Raw genomic sequence first — 19,510 nt, 5'->3', positions numbered from 1 at the left:
GTCGCTGTCAGGCTTTTATGTAGATATTACCCCACCACACAACGAGCTCCAGTGCTGTACTACTAGCTTTTACATGAGGAAAAAAATAGTATTACTACAATGTAGAAATACTAGCATAAGTTCCGCATTCAAAAGTTTGCTTTATACTAAAGTATTGGCATCAAAATATACTTAGACCCAAATGTACACGTAGCCTACTCATGGTACCTACCCATTTCATAATGTATATTAACTTACTGATGCATTAACTGGTACATCATTTTAAGGGGGATAATTTAGTTATTTAATACACTGATTAAAGTATTATCTTATATTTATATCTAATATATATTTGTGACTACCACAAATATATTGCTCTATAAAATGAGTTATATTTTATCCATATATTTAACTTCTGCGCTTCGGTCTTAGATTGTTTTACTTGAATGCTTTTCTAGTAAATCAGACTTTCATTCACTGCTTCTCTGTAATTGTTGTGCATATGACAATAACTAACATCACATCTTAATTGTGAATTATATTTTGTATTACTACAAATGAACAATGTAACTGGTAGCTGAAGTTATCAAATACAAGAAGTGGAGTAAAAATACAATATTTGTAGAATTTCACTGTTGGAGGCTACAACTGCACATTATCACTATTAACATTCCCTTTGTCATCAGACTGAAACAACAGAGGGAGGTAACGGTTCGTTCAGCCAATTAAATTCTGCCCCCCAGTGGTCACAGCGAGTAAATACAACTCAACTGCATAAGCATATTGTGACATAGAAAAGAAGATACAAAAGTTGACGCCAAAGGAATCTTTTTAATCAAAACCTAATTTTCCATGTGTGAATGAACACTTCAAATTCCTCTCATACAAACAAATTTCTTTCTTGAAAAACATTTCAAAAGCATAGACAAACTAAATGCCAAAGAAAGACACTCCACTAGAACTTGAATACAAGACACAGAAAGAGCTACATAGTTTTAACATACATGTGTGTGTGTGTGAGAGACTGTGAATCCTCACAGAGCGCTTTTGTAAATGAAACAGTTTTAAGAGTTAATTTTGTACATCGACAAAATGCAAAACGCAAACACTCTTTGCAAAGGATCAGGAACAAAAATAAAGCCTCAGGTTTACAAGCACGAAAGCATTTTAGGAGCTCAAACAAGACAATAACCAACATGATCCTAGTTTTGAATTGTTTACTGACGGCAGGATTCATTACAGCTCTATTGTTTGATCCTGCTGACTTACAACAACAGTCTTGATGATAAATGTACAGTGACCGTCTCTGAGCTGCTCGTGTTGATCTGTCTGACACACTCTTCATGAGGTCCTAACCAACCTCACTGTACACTTTTATTCAAAGTCCACAAACCCCCCTTATGGTCCTGTGCCAGCCTCTGATATGCTCTGCTATCTGCCTACACAACAGACACGCTCATCATGGAGCAGTTAGTTGCACATATTATTCTATTGGTGTGTTTATTTATGTTTTCTTTAGTTGTCCCACCTACTCTTTCTACGCTTTGGTGGCTCAGGGACCGCAAAGCTATCATCATCATCATCTCTGTCCCTCACTTCTCCACTCCCCCTGTCTCCTCCGTCCCTCTCACTCCTCCGATCCTCTCCTCTGTCCCTCCCCTCCACACTCCCCCTGTCTCCTCCATCCCTCTCACTTCTCCGATCCTCTCTGTCCCTCCCCTCCACACTCCCCCTGTCTCCCCCGTCCCTCTCACTCCTCCGATCCTCTCTGTCCCTCCCCTCTACACTCGCCCTGTCTCCCCCCTCCCTCTCACTCCTACGATCCTCTCCTCTGTCCCTCCCCTCCACACTCCCCCTGTCTCCCCCGTCCCTCTCACTCCTCCGATCCTCTCTGTCCCTCCCCTCTACACTCCCCCTGTCTCCCCCCTCCCTCTCACTCCTACGATCCTCTCCTCTGTCCCTCCCCTCTCCACTCCCCCTGTCTCCCCCGTCCCTCTCACTCCTCCGATCCTCTCTGTCCCTCCCTTCTCCACTCCCCCTGTCTCCCCCGTCCCTCTCACTCCTCCGATCCTCTCTTTCCCTCCTGCTTCCGTCTCCATTACGACTATCTCCGTGGCGGCTGCTGCTGTAGCGGTCCCGGTCCCCGTGGCGGTCGCGATCTCTGTCTCCGTGGCGTTCGCGGTCTCCGTCTCGATCCCGGTCCCCGAATCGATCCTCCCCGCTTTGTCGCTCGCTCCTGTCGCTGTGGCGGTAACTGTCGTGGCGCCCCCGGTCCTCCCCGTGTCTGTCCCGAGGGATGTCTCTCTGTGGGGGAGGTGCGGGCGGAGGGTAGCTGGGCTGTGAACTGGTTTGAGTGGCGGGCACAGAGCTCAGGGTGCCAGCGCTGGTGAAGCCGGACATGGTCATGGACAAGGCGGCGCTCTGGGCCCGCTCGGCACCATCAGGGGACTCGGTCGGCACAGAGCTCAGGCTGCCGGCACTAGTCCAGCATGACGAGCTGTTAGACTTAGTGCTGAGCTTTGGGGGGCCGCTGGACGCTGCCACAAAGTGGCTCTTATACTGAGCCTAGAAGAGAAGGAGACATTGAGAGGAAGAGATTAGCTGTCTGGAAAGCAAAACATGAATTATGCAAATGACCAACATATATTTGCAGGGTGGTGACAGCATGCTGATTTAAAGAGGTCTTAAGAATTTTTGCTCTCTCACCCATAACACAAGTAATAATACGATAGTATTTTAGTATCATGAATGAAAAAGACATTAATATAAATAACTGTGAAATAAAGTTAAAGATTTAATAAAGACATCATAATTACGACAGAACTAGAGAAGATGGAGAGTTCTACCTGGAAGGCTGATTTCATAGCAGACATGCGATCTCCCATCGCCCCGCTGGTTGGTTTGCTGTAGCCTTCAAAGCTACTAGCGGAAGACAAAAAGTTGCCGCTGCGTTCCTGCAGAAACACCCGAGAGTTACTCACATATCTCTGACTTTTCACCAAAATATCACCATGAATCTGCATAATGTGTTCATTTACTAATAATTACTATGATTGTACCCACAATATGGGAAAAAAAAAAGAAGCAGATTTAGGGTGAGGCAAATATTAACTCACAGAACTTTCAGCCCCTAGACCGGGTCTCTCTCTGTAACCAAGACCTCCTCCGCCAATATTCATCTTCTTTCCTTTACCACCCTTGAATCTGGATTTCCTGAACCAGGGATTCTGGGAAAAAATGTGAGCAGCATAAAGTTAAAAACATTAAATCCAAAAAAACAACACTCCACAGCTTTTTGTTGTTGTAGTTGATTCTTTGACTGATCTATCTCACCTGCATGGCTAAATCCATCAGTTCTTTGGAAACGGACTGATTGGCTCCCTCTAGATTTCTCACGAGGTCACCAGCGAATGTGGTGTCTTTGTTGGTGAGGAGAGTGTAAGCCACACCCTTCTCTCCAGCACGACCAGTTCGACCAATCCTGTGTGTGTGCGTGTCGATGTCTCGCGCCACGTCGTAGTTTACCACTGTGCGAATGGATGGGATGTCCAGACCGCGAGCTTGGGAGGAAAGCAAACAGGAAGCAGTAAAATGTTAAATAATGTTGATAAAACTAAGATACTATAGGGTTTTTTTTTTTTTTTAAGTCGTCTCTCGATATACAAAAAAAAACCTCCTCCCATCTCCATCACCAGCTCCTCTTGAACTCACCAGCTACATCAGTGGCCACCAGAACAGGCAAATTCTTCTTCTTGAAGTCGCTGATGACCTTGTTCCTCTCACTCTGGTCCATGTCTCCGTGCAGGAGGCCCAGGCTGTAACCCTCCTGGGTCAGGTTAGTAGCCAGTTCCTCACAGTTTGCCTTCTTAGTGACAAAGATGAGGACCGAGCCGCTGGAGGTGAACTCCACCACCCGCCGGGTCAGCCAGTCCCATTTATCTGTGGCGCTGCGCAGCATCTCCACCATCTGGGTGACATCCTCATTGGCCTGGTCAGAGAAGTAAGGTCATTCAAACAGGGCGGTATATTATTTTATTACATTTTAATGAAAGTGTAAATACTGTACACCTAAAAACATTTAACTTTTGCTGCCACGATAGCTCAGGTTTACCAGGACACAACTATCTGTGCCTTTTAAACACATTTTCACGTCACACTTTAGTTTAAAATACAAGTTTTGTATTTGTGATTTGGGTCTTTGAGACACACTGAAAAAAGGATTATATTAGCAAATGTATCTCTTTGTGTAGCCACATCTCTTGCAGATAATGTATGACGACGCTGCACACCTCTCCGATGTCTCCCTGCACCACGCGGATAGGATCGACCAAGATGTCTCTGGCAAGCCTCTCTATCTTCTTCCGGAAAGTAGCGCTAAACAGAAGGGCTGTGAAGGAAAAGATTAAGAATTATTATTTTGAAATGCTCTGAAGCCCTGCTATCCATGACAAAGAGGCATTGTCTTAATACTTTAGGAAACCCACTTACTCTGTCTGTCTGGGCGGACATGGCTAGCAACAGATCTAACCTGATATTCTGAAAGGTAAAAACAGAAATAAGCTGTAGTGGCCAAAACAGGGTTCAAACATCGTTGATGCAACACTGATAATGCCAACTCACCAAAACCCATATCAAACATGCGATCTGCCTCATCAAACACCAGGTATGACACTCTCTGCAGGGTCGTGGCCTTCTTCTTCACGTGGTCAATCAGACGACCCTGAGCAAACACAAAAAAAACAGTAAATCTCCCATTCGTTGCAGCAGCGGAGCGTGAATTTTCCTCTCAAGAGGCAGGTCGAAGTCTTGTCTCTTACCGGAGTGCAGACCACAATCTCGGCTCCCTCCTGCAGAGCTTTGGCCTGCTCCCACATGCTGCCTCCTCCGTAAACTGCCACAGAACGCAAAGAGTAGGCTTTCCCAAAACGCTTACATTCCGCGTGGATCTGGTAAAGTGACAGATATTAGTGAGCCTGCTCGCTTAACGATGTCTTTCTCAGTTAATACTAAAGCAAACATCCTCCATACATTCACAAAGTCTGACTCAGTTCCTTCCCATTTCTTACCTGCTGACAAAGCTCTCTGGTGGGACACACGATGATGGCGATGGGCCCCTCTCCTGGCTCCAGTTCCTTTTGGTCCATGATGTGAACCAGCATGGGCCAGATAAAAGCTGCAGTTTTGCCACTGCCAGTTTTTGCAATACCAATCATGTCACGTCCAGACAGAGCTATGGGCACACCCTAAAACCCAGATCGAGGAGGAAAAACAACAACGATTCTTCATGAAATCGTCGTGAATACATTTAACACGGAACAATTTTGAAAGCTGAAGATAAATCGGCACTATACCTGGCACTGAATCGGTGTGGGCTGAGTGAACTCGGACTTGCGGATTTGGTGCATTAACTGCTCATCAAAGTTGAAATGGGCAAAGCTAGTACAAGGTTTTGGAGGAGCTGCACCAGACACCTGAGAAAGACCAGAAGAAAAAAAAACAAAAAACTCAAAGACTGTTATGATGATGCTGACGACGACGTGATGAAGAGCCATGTCTCCAAAGATTTTTCCATAGTCACCACTGGGAGACATATTGCTATAAATTGGATTGGGACAAAATGATTGAATGAGAGTAACAACTACAATGACGTGTTTATCGTATAACATTTATGTACTTGTTTGCATGAATCCCCGACTTACCCTTAAGTTCAATTTGTGCCTTAACTCCAACACTTGAGTTCCAGTCAGGTTGATGAGCTCTTCATGCTCATTGAAGAAGTTTTTCTCAAAGGGTGGGTAATCAATCTATTGACAAAAAGACCAAAGAAATGCAACAAAAATCACTCAAATGACACACTTTAAAAGACATCAAATATGAATCCATAGCTGAGACAATACTCAAACAGTCGGGTCAACCGTACCTCAGAGTGGTCAATGGGGGGAAGCGGCAGAATGATTTTCTTGGTGGTGGGGGCGATTGGGTTCCCGTCACTGTCATAGTCAATGTTTTCATCCTCCTCCTCTAGGCTCAGCCCGGCAGTGGGATTCTCTGCCATGTAGCGGAAGTAGGCTTCCTGCAGAGAGTCACAGCATTTCACGTGAAAACCTGAGCCGGTGTGCTGCTCACCACAGCATCCAGGTACTCACAAAAACCTGAGGAGACATTCAGCTCAACAGACGGAAAAAATTACTTACAATCTGTCATCATCGTATTACTTGCCAATATAAAATCAACAATTAAAACATGCTTTTTTTCACACTTTCTAGACAGCAAAGAATGATCACAAGAAAAACAACTGCATCATAATAATCCTAAATGCAACCTGCGTGGTCAGATAGAGGGAAGGGCGGGGGGGCTTTATAACATTAGAGGGTAGATTTAGGGGATGTTTGGTCTGGAGATCTCTCTGAGCAACGATGTAGTAGATGAAGAACTTTGGAGGGCTCACTCACTTGTTCATCTTCTTCTTCAATGTCATCACGAATACCCCTGAAATGACAAGCGTAGAAAAAAAAAAACTTCCCTGCGGCTCGTTCATACACCCAAGACAGCCCCACACACCCTTCATGACTAAGGTCGGTGCTTACCTGATAAAATCTATTAAGCCAGCAAAAAACATTGCTGGATGTGCCAGTAATCAAAGAAACGTAAGATGTAATTATTGCATAAAGATAACTGCTATTGGTAGTTAAGACAGTGAATAGAGCATACAAGTTTACAGCATTATTATCTCAAATTAGGGGGCTTACACTTTCGCTCACAAAATATTAATTTATGTGGGGGATCATTTTTTTCATTCTAGGCACATTTTAATTAAAGCACCGACATAATGACCTCAGAAGTGACTAAAAATCAAATAAATGAAAACTTTGAGTCTTACTTGGCTGACTTTTTCTCCTTTTCTTTTTCCTCTAGTTTCCTCATGTCTTTAGCTGCTTGGTTCTGCAGGGGAAAGAAAATGTGTTAAGAGAAAACAGCAGATTCAGCATTTGGAAGTATTTTCTACTTTGGGCTCTGCCGGCAGCGGGTGGAGTCTCTTCTCACCTCAACCTCTGCCATGAAGGCGTCCAGTGGGTCATCTTCACTGTCTGACCCACCACCAGACTGCATCTGCTGCCGTGTGGGCGAGTTCTCCGCTGGAATGTACGGCAAGTCCACATTGCTGCTGGACTCCTCTTCATCGTCCTCAAAATACCTTGTTAAAAATGACAACGCTGCAGTTGATTAATTATTCAATACCACCACATCATCATATTATTTCTTAAGGGGTTGAATATATGTAGAAGAGTGTATTTGTATGGAAGAGGTGCAATACTCACGCATTTTCCTCATCAAAATTGGCTCTTTTTGTCCCTATTTTGTAGAACGATGGGAGCTGCTGGCCCTTCCCGTATCCACTCGATCCCGGGGTTCCGAATGTTGTGGTCGGGTTCTGAGGAACACTCGGTTCTTCTTTTTTCCCTGCGAGGGAAAATCCTCCAAATCCGAACCCTCGCTTCACACCCGGACCACCTTTGTTCCAGTTCATGGCTGTGCTGTAAGTAAATACACACACACACACACACAAACGCACGGCATTTATTTGTGTGCCTTTGTTCTTTGTTGAAGACTCCAAATTAAATGTGACTCAGCACTGAATTATGGAAACCTCTCTTCAGCCAGACCTATCTCCACACTTTGGACACTTCATCTTGCCATTTAGACAACAGTATTTTCAGGAAAGATGGCAGTTTCACTAGGAATTAGACCGATTATTAGTCATAAGGCCAAATAAGTAAATGTAGCCCTGACTTTTTTTAGTTAATTGTCTTTCAAATCAGCAGAATAACCTGTGGTATATACCTGTGGTATATATACCTGTGGTATATATATATATATATATATATATATATATATATATATATATATATATATATATATATATATATATATATATATATATATATTGACGGGTACTTCCTCCATCGTACCAACATTGAAGATCATAATGTCTTCGTAAGTAACACTATATATCTAACGGTCGTAGTTGTGCAGATTAAACAGAAGACGAATGTTGCAATATAACGTTAAAGGCTTTAACTGACAATTGAATTAATGTCCATGGAGGCACAAGTTTTCCAAAAAAGCAATAGTACATTATTTAGGTATACTTAACGTCGGGTTCTGCAGGAGAAAACGTTATCAGACTGAGAAAGTGGCGTAACCGAGTTAACCTAAAGCTAACTAGCCGTTAGCTAAACACGACGGTACGGATCATTACAGCGTTAGCATTCAGCTGCTGGCTGCAGGGCGGTTACTTGTTTCATCGTTAACTTTATAACAACATAGCATTGGCCATCGCTACACGTACCGTTAGCGTTAGCTCAAGGCCGCAAAATGAGGCCGAGATGAGAGATAGAGGTGTGTGCGAGGATCGTCACCCCGTGAATTGGGTGAAGTTAGGCTGCGTCTCACGACCACGTGCAGTATACGATAACATTATCCGTTGGCTGAATGTATCAATATATTTTTAAACAGGGGGCAAACAGGGCGTATTTACCTGTTTCTTGTGCCAGTGAAACCTCCAATGTTTTCAGAAGACTGAGAGGCGCTTACGTCATCAGTGCGCGCAAAGAGTCTGTTGTCGTTTAGTGCGCGACGACGACGCTCAGAGCGTAGTGAAGAGAGCGGCCAAAACATCCCGAATACATTATCCTAAAATATAGTATTTCTTCAGGCAGGCGTTGCTGTTCTGAACACAAAATAGGTAAGTTATTAATACATTAAAATAACACCATTTGTTTTTTTGCTAAAATATGTCACGGTAGGTGCTTTAGCTAACGGTAACGTTAATCTACTATTGCTAGCCATGCTGCGCCCTTTGCATTAGCAAGCCATTCTATATAGCCGAGCGCAGTTTGTGACTTATCTGCTATAAATTAGCTATTTGGTTTTATCTGGTCTGATCAGATTCACGTTACGTCGCTTGCTATCGTTGGGAGTCAGCATCTCTGTGTTCGCATGACTGCCACCACTATAAAACATTGAATGTTGAGTGATTTCAACCGCAACATCTTGCATGAATAAAATATGTTTGGTTATGTTCCAAAACATAAGTCATTTCCCTGATTATCATTAAAACCTTCAAATATGTTTTGTTCTACGCAGATGTGTGCTATTTGTCAGCATCTTGTTTTTATTCTATTATAGACTTCTGAAGTGTAATCATGATCATTTATAATCATTGACTCTCATTGGCAAAGATGATTCAACCAGAGGTTAGTCCTCATCTGATTCAGTGGTGCCAATATATTCATTACAAATGGAGAAAGAAGGAATGACAGAAGGTGTGCGCTTGTAGTATTTGCTTTGTTGTGTATGTGGATGCACATTCTGTAGATATTCTGACAATAAAGTGAAATCGCATAAATGAATGAGCATGAAAGACCAACCACACGTGCCCCCAGCAGAAGGAGACCAAACAGAGACGTCCTCTGCTTCAGAGCTTTCTCGTTTGTCTTTAAAGGTTTCCCCTGGATGTGTTTTCAGCTTCTCATATGTAACCCACTCAAGAGGATCCATGTCTTTTCTTGTGAGTGTTTGCCAAGTACCTCATATTTTAGACGGAGGTTTTCATGTCCAGTTTAGTCCTAGACCCAGGATTAAATCTACACTACTTGTATGTTTTTAATCAATATTTCAATTGAAGCTTAATCCCTATAAAGGAAATCGAACTATAATCACATCTATGACAGCTTTCATTGCAAACAGCCTGACACTATTTAGGAGGTGAATGAATCATCTTCCTGTAACAGTTTTGAATATGTTTCTGTGGGACGTTTTCTTTATTCTGCTTGCATTTTTTCTCCCTTCTCTCCATGTCTGTTATTGACCCTCTGTGTCCGTCAGCGTTGGGTATCTGAGAAACTGAGTGTGGAGAGCCTGCGGGACTTGGAGTTATTTGGAGGTGAGGTCCAAAGCACACTGAGATACAACAAAACTGATCAATACATTATGGCCTTCATGAGCACAAACCGAAAGCAACGGTCTGCTCTAGTGGAAGCTTTGATCTAAGTGAGTGCTTTGCTCTGCTTCTCGGATGTCATCCTCGAATCACAGTTATGACAGTTTTCCATCCAGTCAATCCGTCATCCGTTACCTGTCTTAAACTTTTGTTACAATGATTTTTCAGAGGATGGCACAAACAAAATCTGACAGTGTGATCAGCTGTGATGCTGTTTCACTTCATCAGAATCCAGAGTTTGTTCAGTCGCAGTACATCCTCTTTGTTTTTAATCGGTATCAGACTTGATACCGTATCTCAGCTCTGCACTACTAACTTGTTCACATGCAACAGTTACGTCATTATGTGCCGACGTGGTGCAAAGCGAGCTGCTTGTTAGCGGTGAAGACTGTCAGTGAGGCACACTCTTTTTCGTGATCGTTGGCTTCTCAATTTTGTTCCCACACTATTTACATAATATTTTTTTTTATCACAAGACGTGTCCGGGCTTAGTTCTGCCCCATTTATGTTTGGTAGTTAGTGTACCAGCTCCACACCACTCAGAACAAATCTCCCCCATCTACGACACTCCCATGAAGAGACGATCATAGTTGTTTCTGCTGGAAAATTGTGGGGTGGATCCAAAGACCATCACTGCACACTGTTCATGTTCACGCAGAAAATGGCTGACATTGTTCCTGAAACCGTGAATACCATAACTATGCAGATTCGGAAGGTTTAGTGTCTTACATTCTCCCCGTTTTTGATTTTCATTGATCTGTCCCGTAGACTGCCGCAGAGCTGATTTAACTGTTTGTATCCTCATAAAAGTAGAAATGTATAATTATGATTGTCTCGGTCTAGACCAATAAAATGTGTCCTGTGAAAAACTACATTTATATGTTATTTGATATCATGTGTGTTGCTGTTTATTAGTGGTTTGTTTACCAATGATCTGTATAACTTGTGGCATATTATTGAATCTTTTGCGTATTATGGAAAGGTTTGGGTTGCTTTATTTCATTGCAAGCTTTGCCTCATTTTCAATTTCATTGGTCGCTGTTGCATGTTTGTTCAAGTGTATCATTTGTGTTTGGGCTGTGCTATATTCCCATGGCCTCACATCATATCTGGAAAGAGCCTGCAGGGCATAGCTAGATTGTTTTTCAATTTTTATCATTTGCTTTGCCAAGAAAATATGTTTAATGTGTCCGATTTAATGGGGTGAGAATACTTTTTTTTTTTTTTTCAGTTGCAGTGCAGTATCAGGTTAAACATATCACGAAAACCTTTTGTATTGGTAATTATACGTCACTTTGTGGGCGGTCACCTGAAAAAGCCAACGCTGCTTTCGGTCATCTGTCGAATTCTGCAGCCGGCAGCAAACTCCCACTGCCAGATGCTGCGATTTCCAGTTCCAGAGCCGCTCTAAACCCAGACCCTTCTCTTGTTCTGTGTTTGTACGTGTCTTTATGTCATTGATGTGGTTTTTCTACCCCAGAGCAAGCTCAGGGATTCTCTCACAGGAAAGTAAGTGTGGTACTCCTGTCATCATCACCCCCAATTTGCCCTTTGTGTATGTGCGTGCATGCATGTGTATGTGCGCACACAGCTTTATATATAGAGGAATCCACAATCCCACCCCCCTCCCTGAGGCTTTCTACATTTACTTATGCATGAGTGTCTAGCTCATGACACACGCTGTACACACGCGTTGCTCAGAAGGTCACCTCACTCACCAGTGCGTAAACAATAAACAAGTCTGATCTAAATAGTCCCTCCTCAGTGGGCCGGTAACTGCACTGTTTGGGATGTTGGTGTCTCTTTGTCACCTCACTAAGAGTCTGTGTTTTGCGTTTTTTTGACACTGCCCGTCTGTGCCGACGGCCTGTTGTTGTGTTGATGGTGAACTGATGGTGTTACACTTTCGATGTCAGGCTGGAGGTGAACGGAGTTCCACGTGTTCAGCTTTAGCAAGGCATGGCAACCCCTTCTGAATCTGATCACGCCGGCAGTTTGTGAAGTGATTAGATGCAACATTTACAGAAGTTCCCTTAGCTGATGGCTGCCACGGCATGTTTGGCTTTTGCCGTCATGCCGGTTTTAATGTGCAGTCAAGTTTACGCTGTAGCACAAAGCACCGTTTGACTTCACGTCCGGAGAGAACTGTCCACACATGGAACAACTCTTGGTTTTATCTGCGAGGGTATTTTCAGAGTTGCGCGTGTCACAGAACTTCATCTTTATCTTGAAGCTACCTTCACCTGTTAGGATACAAATGTGCACAAGGAAGTGCACTTTTCTAATTTGGAAAAGATCCAAATCGTCATTCAGCTTGCCTTCATTTGCCTCCACAGCTTGCTTCTGCAATATCTGTCCATTGGCATCACGGCGATAAGTTGATGGAATTCAGGAGTCGTCACTGCCGGGATTATTAACTTTCCTCTACATGTGTTTGTGATTCACATGTCTAAAACATTTGCTTATGTGTCGGCAACATTTTGTCTCTCTGTATTTGCTATTCTGTTTATAATAATGTTTTTGTAGAAGCGGTAGTTTATCTGCTATTACTGTTTCACAAATACTGACAAATCGTAACTGTCTTTCGCCATTAAGACAAAACACACTGTTTTTGTATTGATTGCATCGATGGTATTGGAATGTTTTTATGACTAGAACCTACAATAGACGCTTGTATTCACTAAACATGTTGCCGGTGATGGTTTTTGGGGCCAGTATGTGTTACCGATGTCTTCCTTTTTTTTTTTTTTTTTTTTTTTGCTAGTGCTATGGCGGGTCATGCTAACACACCTCAGCCTCTCCTTTGGGGATCACTTAACAGTTCTCACGCATACTGTATCACCAACCCTCCGGTAGTCACTCACAAGCTCCCTAACACAGTCCTGCACTGTAGCAAAGTGAAGTCAAGTGTCGGAGCCCATCTTCACTCGTTCTGTTTCCTCTCCTCCACCTCCAGGCCCATGAGGACAGCCAGGAGAGTCTGACCTCCCTCCCACGTCGGGACACCATGGGCAGCTTCCTCCCGGACAGCAGCTCCTACGAGCTCCTCACCGTTATCGGTATGTGAACACACACCTGGACGTGGCTGCTTCGGTTTCATTCCGGGGGTTTTTTCTCGCAGAAATTAGCTGCAGTTATATAATATCATTGGTTAAAGTACAGCTGCTTGTGACGAGACATATTGTCTTTATACAACTAGTTCACTGCACATAAATACTCTGAGAACAAGGACTGGAGGATACTTGTGTAACAGTGACACGACTAGCTTGTTAAATGAAGTCTGTGTTTTAGGCCGGGGCTTGGACGAATTGATGACGGTGAACCTGGCTCGATACAGACCCACCGGGGAGCACGTAGCCATCCGACGGATTGACTTGGAGTCGTGCACTTACGACATGGTTATCTACCTGCAGGTCCGCTCTCGATTTCCATCACTCTGCCATGACTCAGCTCCCCCGTAGTCTTTGCCTCTCCCCTGTTTAAAACATAATCCCCCTTCTTACATCTCACCGATGCAGTGGGAATACTTACTTAACCCTCGTGTCTGTGTTCTCATTAACTCTCCTGCCTTCACTGCTCAACCTCTTATGCCTAATTAGGTTCAGAATCATCCTTTCCTCTTGACTTGTAATTTCCTTTTCTCTGCCTCCCAGGGCGAACTACATGTGTCAAAGTTGTTTCACCACTCCAGTATCGTACCCTACAAGAGCATCTTTATAGCTGAGAATGAGCTGTGGGTCATCTCCCCCTTCATGGCCTATGGTAAGAAAGATCTTTGAACTGTCGTGGCGTTTTAACCGTACGTCATAAACAACAGTTTAGAAGCAGCCTGTAGTTCTAGAGGCCAGCTGTCTCATCGTGGTTATGTGTGTGTTCGATGGTCTTTCAGGGTCAGCCAGAGATCTGATCTGCTCACATTTCGCTGATGGTATGACTGAGCTGACCATCGCATACATCTTGCTGGGCATGCTCAAAGCTCTTGAATACATCCACCACATGGGATATGTGCACCGGTAAGATACACTTTCCACGTTGAGTTTTTATGTCATTTTGTATCAAAATAAAACAAAATATTTGGAAAACGTTCAAGATGCATTAAATGTTTCTCGTGGAATGTGTAACACAGTATGTATGCCATCATGGGACACTGAAACTGTCCCCTGAATGACATTATTAGGTTTTTTGTAAATACAGCTCAATGTGACATTCGGTGTCTTGAATGTCTTTGGATGCGTGTAGGAGTGTGAAGGCCAGCCATGTGTTGATCTCAGCCGACGGACAGGTCTGCATGTCCGGCCTGCGGAGCATCTTCAGTCTGATCCACCACGGCCAGAGGGCCAGAGTGGTCCACGACTTCCCCCAGTACAGCGTCAAGGTGCTGCCCTGGCTCAGCCCGGAGGTGCTGCAGCAGGTACCGTACCGCATTCCTCCACAATCGAGCGTTGCATAATACCGAGGTAATACTGTGTGTGTGCTGCCAAAGTTCAGGAGTAACAGTTCTCTGTTTTCTCCCGTCTTTTTTCTCAGAACCTGCAGGGCTACGACTTTCGGTCAGACATCTACAGCCTCGGCATCACAGCCTGTGAACTGGCCAATGGACACGTGCCCTTCAAAGACATGCCAGCTACACAGGTCAGAAGAAACCTAGCAGCTCCCTGCCTGTTCCTCTGCATCACAGTATCTGTTTGTAGCAAGAAATGTAGTGACAAATAGTCACTACAAGCTTTCTTAGTTTTAATAACGTTACATTGATGAATAGATCTAGTAAATTGATAGGTAAAGGTCTTTAAGATGTTTTTCCTCCAATCAAACGGTCGGTGAACTAACACTCTCCACATCCTCTTCACTCCCACAGATGCTGCTGGAGAAGCTGAATGGGACGGTGCCGTGTCTGCTGGACACCACCACTATCCCACCAGAGGAGCTGTCGATGAAACCGTCTCGCTCCGGGGCCGACTCCGGCATCTGCGAGGGTCCGGGAGCCGGAGGTGTTCGCCACTCCAACGGAGAGCCCTCCTCCTCCTCGTCGACAGGCGGACATCCCTACAACCGGACGTTCTCCGCACACTTCCACGGCTTCGTCGAGCTGTGTCTGCAGCGGGACCCGGAAAAGAGGTGGGCCCCTCTCTTCCTTCACGCTTAAATATTGTATTGGACAATGTTACGTTCAAGATACTAATTATTTTCCCCGTTTTGCTTTTCAGACCGTCTGCCACCACTCTCATAGGTCATCCATTCTTCAAACAGGTGTGTAAAATATCATTCTAGTTGAAACAGGACTTTGTGGTGTTAAGAATACAGAACACCTTTGTTTTTGCACATTTACTGCGTGTTGACATTGAAAAAGTAAGATTTAAAGATGGTCCTCCAAATGTATTTTTTTAATTTCCCCCCTATCTCAGATCAAACGCCGGCCCTCAGAGGCGCTGCCCGAGCTGTTGCGGCCCGTGACCCCGATCACCAGCTTCGACGGCTCCCAGCCGCAGGACTCCTGCTCTGGACTGGCCAGTCTGGAGTCGGGTCTCAGCCACCTGGATGTGGACGACTGGGACTTCTGACGGTGGAGGACGAGGCGGAGAGACGCTCATGGGATTCGGATGGGAAACTCTCCGAGCGTACTGGACGAGATGTGTTTTTGTAATGGTCCCCTTGTAAATAATTTAAATCTCAAACTAAAAGGAGTCGCTGTTCTCAGACAAAGGTTGAAAGCCAGCAGCCATTTTGCCTCTTTTTTGGAGTCTCTCACACGCGCGTATGTTCCCTAGATATGCTCAGACTCTTGCGTTGCACTGATGGCCTCTCTCTATTTCTCACACACACACGTTTACAAAACACAACTCCTCTATTCCTCGTGCTGCTGCTGAGGTTTCAGAGGAGAATCTGTGGGTGTAGATGTAGCCGAGACCTAAAGATTCTCATAAAATGGATCTGTGGGAAGCTGCTACTAAACATTCAGAGGGGGGTACTCTACCTCTCTGCATGTAGCCCATCTGCTCAGTGAAACCACCATAAGGGTGAACACCAGTCCTCACAGCTCAGTCAGCCTTCTGCACACCAGATGGAAAGCTTGTCCCACAGGTCAGCTAAATTAACAGCATGTTGTACGCATTTCCTAACTCTCCGCCCGTGTTGAAGTGTAAACTCCATCTCATGCTTTCCACGTCTCTTTTGTTGCACAGAGGTTAAGCATGACATCTGTTTTAAGTTTAACCTTCAGAGCTTAGCAGTTTGTATTCTCTTGAACTTGCTCCGGGGCGTGATGTTACTTATGTGAGAAGTGAATGTTGCATTGTTGCTTGTTTTGTCTGCATGTGGACATTTGAAAGGTCAGTGTTGCAAAAATGTCAAGCTTAACTTTTAACAATAAACGTTGTTCACTTTCATGGTTTAACTTGATGGTACCACACACAGCGAGGCAGTTAACTGTCTTAAAAAACAAAAACAAGTTACTTTATTCCAAATTGACATAGACAAACACATAAGGGGAGGGTTGAAGAAGGTTCAGATGCTGCTAATCTTCCTCCTCATCTGACGGCGGCTGGTCTGCTGCGGCGTTACGTTTCTCGATCTTGGCCATCAAGTCTGGAATAACGGGAAAATAATAGATTGAAGGGAATCGTCAAGATTCAGCCATCAATATGAATTTCGTAGAAGAAGTGTATTCCCCCGTTTTCAAAGGTGATGGACTTACCCTTAGCGGGGTTAAAGACACCGTTGGTTTGAGTGTTGCACACATAGCAACGCTGGGACTTGCGGTAATGCTGAAGAGCACAGGTCTCGCAGAAGTAGTGCTTACACCTGGGAGACATTTAACTGGTTAACACGTTGCAGCTGGTAGTAAACGGTGAAGAAGCGGAGGACGAGAGGCTCACTTTGTGATGATGGGATTCTTGAAGGACTCCCTGCAGATGAAGCACTTAAAGGGCAAATCCTCATCGTCGCTGCTCACCTCGTAGTTCTCCTCGTCTAGATGACGGCACAGTATTGTTCAGGAGATGCAGACAAAAAAAAAAAAAAAACTGACATGAATTCTGAACCTGAACTCACCATTGGCTCCGTATCGGCCCTCTTCCAGTTCCCGCTCAATCTGCCAGCCATGTTTGTAGTCCGATCTGTCGTGGAGGAACTTGCAGCTGTCTGAAAGCAGGAGAGAGAGAAGCGCTGAAGTTAATGCTCAAGATGGCAAGTTATTCAGTTTTAGCTGTTCAACGGATGACTGACATTTCAAATGGTACAAATATCGTACGCACCTCCAAAACCACAGAAACCAGTCTCCTTGTAGTCTTTGCAGATGTCCGGCTGGTAGTCCCACCTGACTGTGGCTCTCAGGTGTTCAGGGGCTCGGATTGGTCCTTTTCTGTTAAAATGAATGACACGTATCAACACTAATGGATTACATAACTTTCATAGGTGAGGAGTGTCTTATGGAAGCATGTGCTAAATATTGTCTGGGTACTGACCTGACCATGCCAGAGGAGGCGTTGCCCATGGTGGTATCTTTGGGCTTGATGAATTTTTGGTAGTTGTTGATGCCACGGTAGATTTTATCGTCTTCTTTACCCTCCAGTTCCTGTTGAATGAAAAAATAATCCGGTCAGTAGAAAACACTAAAATGATTACTGAGTATTTAGCTAAAAAAAAAGTAAATGTATGAGGAACCACACTTCATAAATGTAGATTAAAATGTAACTTTTGGCAAAAATGTGCCATGAAGTATAATGTCCGATACCTCGAGGATTTTCTGACTCCTCTCAAAGATCGCCTGAGCGTCGTTGTCTCGGTCCGTGTCCAGCTCGTATGTAGCAGTGGCACCCATGTCATCGGGTCCCTCCGGTTTCTTTTTTGGGGCAAGATTGAGAGAATAGCAAAGAGTGAGAAAGATTTCTACACCACTTCTATCGAGGCACAAGGCTGTGGCTTCAGAACAAAAAGCTACTCAAGGATACATTTGTTTCTCCTTCCCTTTACCCTGAGATGGGGATTCAAACCATCGCACTCAATGGTTCCTGCCGCTCTTATAAAATGTAGTAAGAAAGAAAAGTCTCCACTCACTGCTGACCGCGTGGACTTGTAGGCAACAGTGACCTTCTTCTCCTCTTTGTCTCCTTCACCTTCACTGGAAGATGTTTCATCTTTCTCCACCTTCTTTGTCTGAACAGAAACAAGACCAGGGTCAGCTTCACCTCACTAGTAAACTCTAAATGTATTTTAAAATACTGTTATCATTAGCAGGGTACCCTTTGAATCATGGGGTTGACTCGAGTGTCCTTCTTTCCCTTTCTGACCACAGAGCTCTGATCCTCATCGCTGTTGCCATCTGCAAAAAAACAAACATTTTTAGCATCTTGTCTAGCATTAAGTCAGAATGCTGTTCTCCATAAATAACTCAATAACTTAGTAAAGGTTTGAATTCAGGACTTTTACTTGTAGTTGAGTATTTTTATAGCGTGGTATTAATATTATTTAAAGTATCTGAATAGGCTACTTTTTTCCACTACTGACAATTGATGTATTAAGTGGTATTCAGGGCTGCAATAACACGTCATAACACACTGAATTCCGAGGGACCAGGAACGCAGCACAAATGAGGAAACTGGTATTTTGTCTGCGAAGAAAAAAAACCTAAAACCTCATTTGTTGACTCGTGTGACTCTAATCGTGTAAATAGCATTGTTGTTGTTTCAGGAACACAAACACTTGCCAGTTAAGCTGGTTTGTGACAAAGCCGCAGCGTTACGAGCAGCACAGAGGATTGTCACCATGAAAAACACAAAAAACATCAGCTAAAGGATACATCAGTACCTTTGTCGCTGTCGCTTGCTTTTCTCTTTCGTCCGGAGAATTTCTTTGTAGATTTTTTGAAAAGAAAAGTGCAAGGACCCGCTTTTGGCTCCTCAGACTCCGCCATCTTCCCCTCACTGCAACACAAATAACCGTCGCCGTCACCACAGCGCCCCCTGGCGTCTCGGAGTCTGTGCTGGTGTCCTCCTGCTGGACAAGATGAGAATCTCCATTGTCCATAATTAATTGACTCTAAACCCAAAACCTGGTCTTAATATTGATACCAAATTCAATGTACTTCAAACTACACATGGATTATGATGCCTTTTCATTGTGTATTCATTTTTGCAATTATTGTACACCTGTCTACCACAAATATGTATTATTTTATATATTTTATATATTATCCCTACATCTTAACTTATGCACTATTTGATGTCTTCTTTTTCTTTTGATAATTATTCAATGATTATTGTTGGAGGGAACATGAGAACCAAGTGGGAGACGTAACCAACAGCTCCTTTTCTGTATTTGTTGGGCAAATGACAACAAATAACTTGAAACTTCACTGCTTACAGAGATATGGCAATAGCATAATATAGTATGTTGTCGTTAAAGCTGTTTTTTGCTGCATTGTGTTTCCTCTGACACACCACATGTGTTGAAACTGGTGCTGGGCTTCGACTATGTTTTTGATTGTTTAATTGTGTGCCCACTGTGTTAACCAATTTCTCTTTGTGATACGAA

The 19,510-nt window shown here is 43.8% G+C and overlaps 3 protein-coding genes across 7 annotated transcripts; 1 reads left to right on the top strand and 2 right to left on the bottom strand.

The window, feature by feature from the left end:
• Positions 1–790: 790 nt before the first annotated feature.
• Positions 791–8,666, bottom strand: ddx42 (DEAD (Asp-Glu-Ala-Asp) box helicase 42). Its single transcript, XM_076085773.1, has 19 exons — positions 8,519–8,666; positions 7,299–7,514; positions 7,024–7,174; positions 6,860–6,921; positions 6,432–6,468; positions 5,900–6,052; positions 5,679–5,783; positions 5,331–5,450; positions 5,046–5,222; positions 4,797–4,925; positions 4,600–4,699; positions 4,468–4,515; positions 4,269–4,366; positions 3,691–3,967; positions 3,313–3,539; positions 3,096–3,206; positions 2,826–2,933; positions 1,923–2,544; positions 791–1,625 (listed from the first exon to the last, which is right to left on the bottom strand). The coding sequence occupies exons 1-19, from the start codon at positions 8,656–8,658 to the stop codon at positions 1,495–1,497; spliced, it is 3,012 nt and encodes a 1,003-aa protein (XP_075941888.1). The 5' UTR covers positions 8,659–8,666; the 3' UTR covers positions 791–1,494.
• Positions 8,584–16,365, top strand: strada (STE20 related adaptor alpha). 5 transcript variants are annotated; one of them, XM_076085767.1, is made up of 13 exons: positions 8,584–8,725; positions 9,485–9,550; positions 9,868–9,925; positions 11,463–11,491; positions 12,939–13,041; positions 13,274–13,395; positions 13,636–13,744; positions 13,872–13,995; positions 14,222–14,393; positions 14,510–14,614; positions 14,838–15,097; positions 15,187–15,229; positions 15,385–16,365. In XM_076085767.1, the coding sequence occupies exons 2-13, from the start codon at positions 9,539–9,541 to the stop codon at positions 15,538–15,540; spliced, it is 1,293 nt and encodes a 430-aa protein (XP_075941882.1). In that variant the 5' UTR covers positions 8,584–8,725; positions 9,485–9,538; the 3' UTR covers positions 15,541–16,365. The 5 variants fall into 5 exon arrangements, with proteins under 5 accessions (XP_075941882.1, XP_075941881.1, XP_075941884.1 ...); XM_076085766.1 differs by having other exon boundaries at positions 9,850–9,925; XM_076085768.1 differs by lacking the exon at positions 11,463–11,491 and having other exon boundaries at positions 8,710–8,725.
• Positions 16,366–16,406: 41 nt separating this feature from the next.
• On the bottom strand, positions 16,407–18,905 carry rnf113a (ring finger protein 113A). The gene is made up of 10 exons (XM_076085771.1): positions 18,785–18,905; positions 18,220–18,299; positions 18,035–18,133; positions 17,712–17,819; positions 17,443–17,552; positions 17,233–17,339; positions 17,030–17,119; positions 16,855–16,948; positions 16,674–16,780; positions 16,407–16,564 (listed from the first exon to the last, which is right to left on the bottom strand). Exons 1-10 carry the CDS (start codon positions 18,888–18,890, stop codon positions 16,494–16,496), a joined length of 972 nt encoding a protein of 323 aa, XP_075941886.1. The 5' UTR covers positions 18,891–18,905; the 3' UTR covers positions 16,407–16,493.
• Positions 18,906–19,510: the final 605 nt, after the last annotated feature.

The sequence above is a fragment of the Anarhichas minor genome, unplaced genomic scaffold, assembly GCF_050575085.1.
Source record: "Anarhichas minor isolate MPS153535 unplaced genomic scaffold, ASM5057508v1 ptg000007l, whole genome shotgun sequence".
Taxonomy (NCBI): domain Eukaryota; kingdom Metazoa; phylum Chordata; class Actinopteri; order Perciformes; family Anarhichadidae; genus Anarhichas; species Anarhichas minor.
This window is presented reverse-complemented; position numbering and strand designations above follow the sequence as displayed.

Excerpts from the sequence above, each read along its gene's own strand:
- rnf113a (XM_076085771.1), bottom strand. The coding sequence starts at position 18,890 with ATGGCGGAGTCTGAGGAGCCAAAAGCGGGTCCTTGCACTTTTCTTTTC. Across the intron at positions 17,820-18,034 it reads ACAAGTCCACGCGGTCAGCA|AAACCGGAGGGACCCGATGA; the intron begins GTGAGTGGAGAC and ends GCCCCAAAAAAG. Across the intron at positions 17,553-17,711 it reads GGAGTCAGAAAATCCTCGAG|GAACTGGAGGGTAAAGAAGA; the intron begins GTATCGGACATT and ends TTCATTCAACAG.
- strada (XM_076085766.1), top strand. Across the intron at positions 13,745-13,871 it reads CTCCCCCTTCATGGCCTATG|GGTCAGCCAGAGATCTGATC; the intron begins GTAAGAAAGATC and ends ATGGTCTTTCAG. Across the intron at positions 14,615-14,837 it reads AAGACATGCCAGCTACACAG|ATGCTGCTGGAGAAGCTGAA; the intron begins GTCAGAAGAAAC and ends TCACTCCCACAG.
- ddx42 (XM_076085773.1), bottom strand. The coding sequence starts at position 8,658 with ATGTTTTGGCCGCTCTCTTCACTACGCTCTGAGCGTCGTCGTCGCGCA. Across the intron at positions 7,175-7,298 it reads AATTTTGATGAGGAAAATGC|GTATTTTGAGGACGATGAAG; the intron begins GTGAGTATTGCA and ends ATTTTTAACAAG. Across the intron at positions 3,207-3,312 it reads TGATGGATTTAGCCATGCAG|AATCCCTGGTTCAGGAAATC; the intron begins GTGAGATAGATC and ends ATTTTTTCCCAG.